Source organism: Geospiza fortis, unplaced genomic scaffold (genome assembly GCF_000277835.1).
Source record: "Geospiza fortis unplaced genomic scaffold, GeoFor_1.0 scaffold658, whole genome shotgun sequence".
NCBI classification, from domain to species: Eukaryota; Metazoa; Chordata; class Aves; order Passeriformes; family Thraupidae; genus Geospiza; species Geospiza fortis.
In genome coordinates, this window is record NW_005054674.1 from 63,797 (window position 1) to 67,874 (window position 4,078).

At 56.7% G+C, this 4,078-nt stretch overlaps 1 protein-coding gene across 1 annotated transcript in view; it reads right to left on the reverse strand.

Annotated features, from left to right (window-relative positions):
- Positions 1-4,078, reverse strand: part of LOC102039905 (transcription factor 7-like 1) — a 7,716-nt gene continuing 3,638 nt past the window's right edge. Inside the window, exon 4 of the mRNA XM_031065084.1 lies at positions 1-50. Within this exon, the coding sequence (XP_030920944.1) occupies positions 1-50 (50 nt within the window). The remainder of the gene's footprint in view (positions 51-4,078) is intronic.

Below are 4,078 nucleotides of genomic sequence, written 5' to 3' on the forward strand. Positions count from 1 at the left end.
TCACACTCTTCCATGGTCCATGGCCCGCTCCAGTCGCTTCAGTTTTGACCCTAAAACACAGCAAAAACATCACATGGAAACCAACAGAGAATAATCCTCCTTGGAGTGTGGCAGGAGATGCGGCTGAATTTCTCCTCTCATGGTTTCTTTTTCCCGATCTCTGGGGAATCTCAGCTCCATTCAGCACATTCCAGCAGTCCCTGCTGCCCGTGCCAGCCTTTCCAGGGAGACCAGAGCAGCTGGCCCAGCGCTTTTTTGGGATTTAAACAGAAAACCGAGGCTGTTTCTCATGCTCGGCTTCCACGCACCCCCTGGAAGTCCCGAGGGGCTGAGCTCAGGCCAAGGTTGTGCCTCGGGGGTTGGGATTCTGCCCCAAGCACCGCGGGCAGCACGGGATCCAGCATTTCTGAGGATGAGGAGCAGCAGTGACTCCCCTCGCCTCCTGGCCATGGATCCTGGGGTATCCCAGGCTGGCGGGACCCCCAAGGACCCCGGGGTGCAGCCCCAGGACCGCCCAACACCTGCGCCCGTTCTCCCCCCCTCAGCTTTGGGGCGTTCCCGGTGCCCTCCGCTCTCCCCAATCCCTGCAAATTCACCTTTTGGGGATGGCCCTTTCCCGGAGCAGGCTGGACACGCAGATCTGGCCCTAATTAGCGCTAATTGGGGTGTTTTCACCGCTGTCCCGAGGTCTGGTGTCAGGATAATAAAGTCCTCACCTCGCCCGACGTGTCTGCGCCCCCCAGCCCGCCCCTTCCCCCCGAGGGCTAATCTGCTCGGGATAAAGGATCAAAAGGAGGAACAATTAGCAAATGGCAGAATTTAATGACGCTAATTAAAATGTATTAAGTGTAGCCAGTGCCTCTGCAGCAGCTGCTTTGGCAGGAGCCCAGAGGAGGGGAGCTGCAGCCTCACCCCGGACATCTGGCGCGCCCTCCCCTGCAGCCCCCGAGGAAAAAGGGGTTTGGAGAAAGCTCGGAGCCCGTGGCGCAGCCCCTAATTAGCTCCATCTCTGCAGGAGACCCCCGGGACCTCATTAGGCTTTTCAATTAGCGCCTGGCCAGCCTGCGGGGGGGCAGGGCTGCAATTAAACAATCGGGGGGAGGTGACGGGAGGAGCCCCGTGTCCAGAGAGAGCCAGGAGAGCTCCAGGTGCTGCCAAGGTGTCCAGAGAGAGCCAGGAGAGCTCCAGGTGCTACCAAGGTGTCCTTAGAGCGGCCAGGAGAGCTCCAGGTGCTGCCAAGGTGTCCAGAGAGAGCCAGGAGAGCTCCAGGTGCTCCCAAGGTGTCATTAGAGCGGCCAGGAGAGCTCCAGGTGCTGCCAAGCTGTCCCAAAAGCTCTCCTGGGCCCCCTTTAGGCACATCCCGAGAGCCAAACCCTGCTGGGGAGCATCCCAGGCCTCCCTCATCCTGAGCTGCCGGCTCCGTTTCGCCCCCCGGCTCTGAGGACAAGTTAAATCATGAGGAACATCACCCAAAACCTGTCCAAAGCTGAGTGGAGCCTCCTGATCACACCATCTCAAGTGGAAACACACTGGATTTTTTCAGGTTCTTTTTCTACAGCAAAGATAAACCCCGGAGTTTCCCTCGTCTAGAACCAGGGAATGGTTTAGGTTGGAAGGAACCTTAAAGAACAGCTCCAGTCCCCTCCCGCGGGCAGACACAGCTCCTGTAGGAGCATTCCCGAGGACAAGAAAATCCAAAAAGGACCCAATTTCTGTGGACAGCACTGCTCCCCTGGCGTCACCTCCTGCCCAGGGGCAGGGCTTGGGCACCAGGTGCCCCTGGCAGGGCTCCCCCCAGCCTGCCCCAGCTCCAGAGCAGCACCAGGCAGTGGAACAGATGTTCCCTGTCCCTATGGGAAAGCACTGAGTCAAACAAAGGAATATTCTCCTGCTGGAGCCCAACATCTGTTTGGGGCTGTCTGGCTCTGGCTGGGGTTTAATCCCTGTGACAGGGCTCTCCATGCCTCTAATGTCCCATGAAATCCAATCCAGGGGGCTGCTTGTCCCCAGCCTGCTCCTGGTGCTGGGGAGAGCGGGGCTCAGCATCCTCCTCACCAAAAATCACTTTCTTGGAACGGTTTCTCTCAAAAAAAGCTCAATTTTGGCTCTTTACAGGCGATGGCCACGCACATTCTGGGTGACACCCTAATCCCCTCAGCCCGGCTGTGTGACACGTGGCTGCTCCTCCCCAGCTCCAGGCCAGAATTCACACCGGCTTTTCTCTCTGAAAGCAAGAAATTGAAATAATTTGGAAATTTAAATAATGGAAGCAGCTCCCAAATCTTGTCTCTGGCAGCTCAGGGATGCTCCAAGCTGGCAATCCCAGCTGTGCCCACATGATGGTCCTGAGCTGGATGCAGCAGCCACGCTCGTGCTGAAGCTTGCAAAGGCATCAGGAGCTTGCTCAAGGTTTTGGAGCTGGCCCCAGGTGTGGCCCCAGGGCTCAGGTCAGTGCCTGTGGCTGGGGCCTGGTTCAGGTGGGAGTTTTTGTAGTTCTGCCCAACTGTATGAAAAACTCTATGAGGATTTTCTGTATGAAAATCCTCCAATCCAGGTGTTTTCTGCTGCAGATATGGATGCCAACATCTCTCACACATCTGGAAAACACAGACACATCCTCCTCACTCCCGTGAAGTTCCCTTTCCCCTCTACCTGCAAACAGGTGCCTGCTGCTCCATTTCCTTACAAACACTTCCCTGGGGGCTTCTCAGCACTGGAAAGGAGAAATGTCACAACAGCAGGAAAAAGCGTCACAAATGCACCAAAGTCCCAGCAGACCCAGCAGCTGTGGATGGGCTCACCCATCAGCGATGTTCTGGGAGCTGGGGGACAGCGTGGTGGTCCCCAAAGTAAAGGTGAGGGGCAGGCAGAGAGCAGCCAGGCTGGGCCTGGGAGGCAGGAGCAGGGCAGGGAGTTCCAGGGGGGAATGGAACAGGGCTGTGAACCCTGTAAATTAACCCCAGGCAGGTGCAGCTCCAGGTCAGTCTGCAACAGAGACAAAATCGTGAGGGCCAGGGGGAAAATTGGGGTTTTTTTTTCTGCTGAAATATGAGGAGAGGGAAGAGTCCTGATACACCCAAGTATGGAGCTGAATGAGGGCTCCAAGTGGGCTGAAAATCCATCGGGTTGGTTTTCTGCTGGTCCCTTTTCCTGCCTGGTTTGGAAGAAGCAGCCCCAGAGCACCCAGCACACACCAGTAACTCCCAGTGCCCGGCTCCTCAGGCACTGGTTCACCCAACGCCCCCTGTCCTGATGCCTGGGTGAGTCCAGCAAACTGTACCCTGTTGGTGGCACCCCAAAATCCCCCTGAGCCCATGGACAGAGGTATTTAAGGATGCTGGACCTCGGGAGCAGGAATTCCATCCCGAGGTATTTCCCAGGAAAGTGGCAGAGGAAAAGAGGCGAGCACTTCTCACACAGACCACACTGACACCGCCGGCTGCAGCTGCAGTTTTTATTTCCTTTTGTGAAAAATAACAGGATTTTTTGAGGTGATAAAAACACAACCCCCCAGGGCTCAGCCCCAGGCCCTGCCCAGCCCAGCAGGAGCGAGGGCAGGAGCAGCACCAGCGGAGCAGCACCAGCTCCATGCCAGGGCGTGGAGCAGGATGGTGGGAGCAGCTGGAGGCGTTCCTGCTCCTGGATCCGGGACGGAGAGCCAGTTCCAGCCCACGCCTGCCGTGTTTGGGGCTGGCACCACCATGAGGGTCCATCCCCGTGCCCCACGGCAGCGATGGGCATCAGTTCCTCCCTCAGAGATCCCCCTCGGCGGCACCTTCTGGAGGGTCTATTCCATTATTTTTTTTCCTTTTTTTTTGTTTTCTCTCCTTTTTTTTTAATAAAAACAGTCTTTAGGTTGACCGCTGGCAGCAGCTCTGAGCAGAAAGCCCCTTCCCTCCAGAGCCTGCTCCCCAAAGAGTTCAGAAAGGGTCAAATATTGACCAATAACGGTTTTGGCTGCGTTCGAATCTTGATTGTGGCTTCTGCAATGTACAGCGGGGAGGGGACAGGGTGGGGAAGGACAGGAGGGGAGGTTTGTGCCTCAGTCAGCAGGTTTGGTGACCAGGGACAGCGGCTG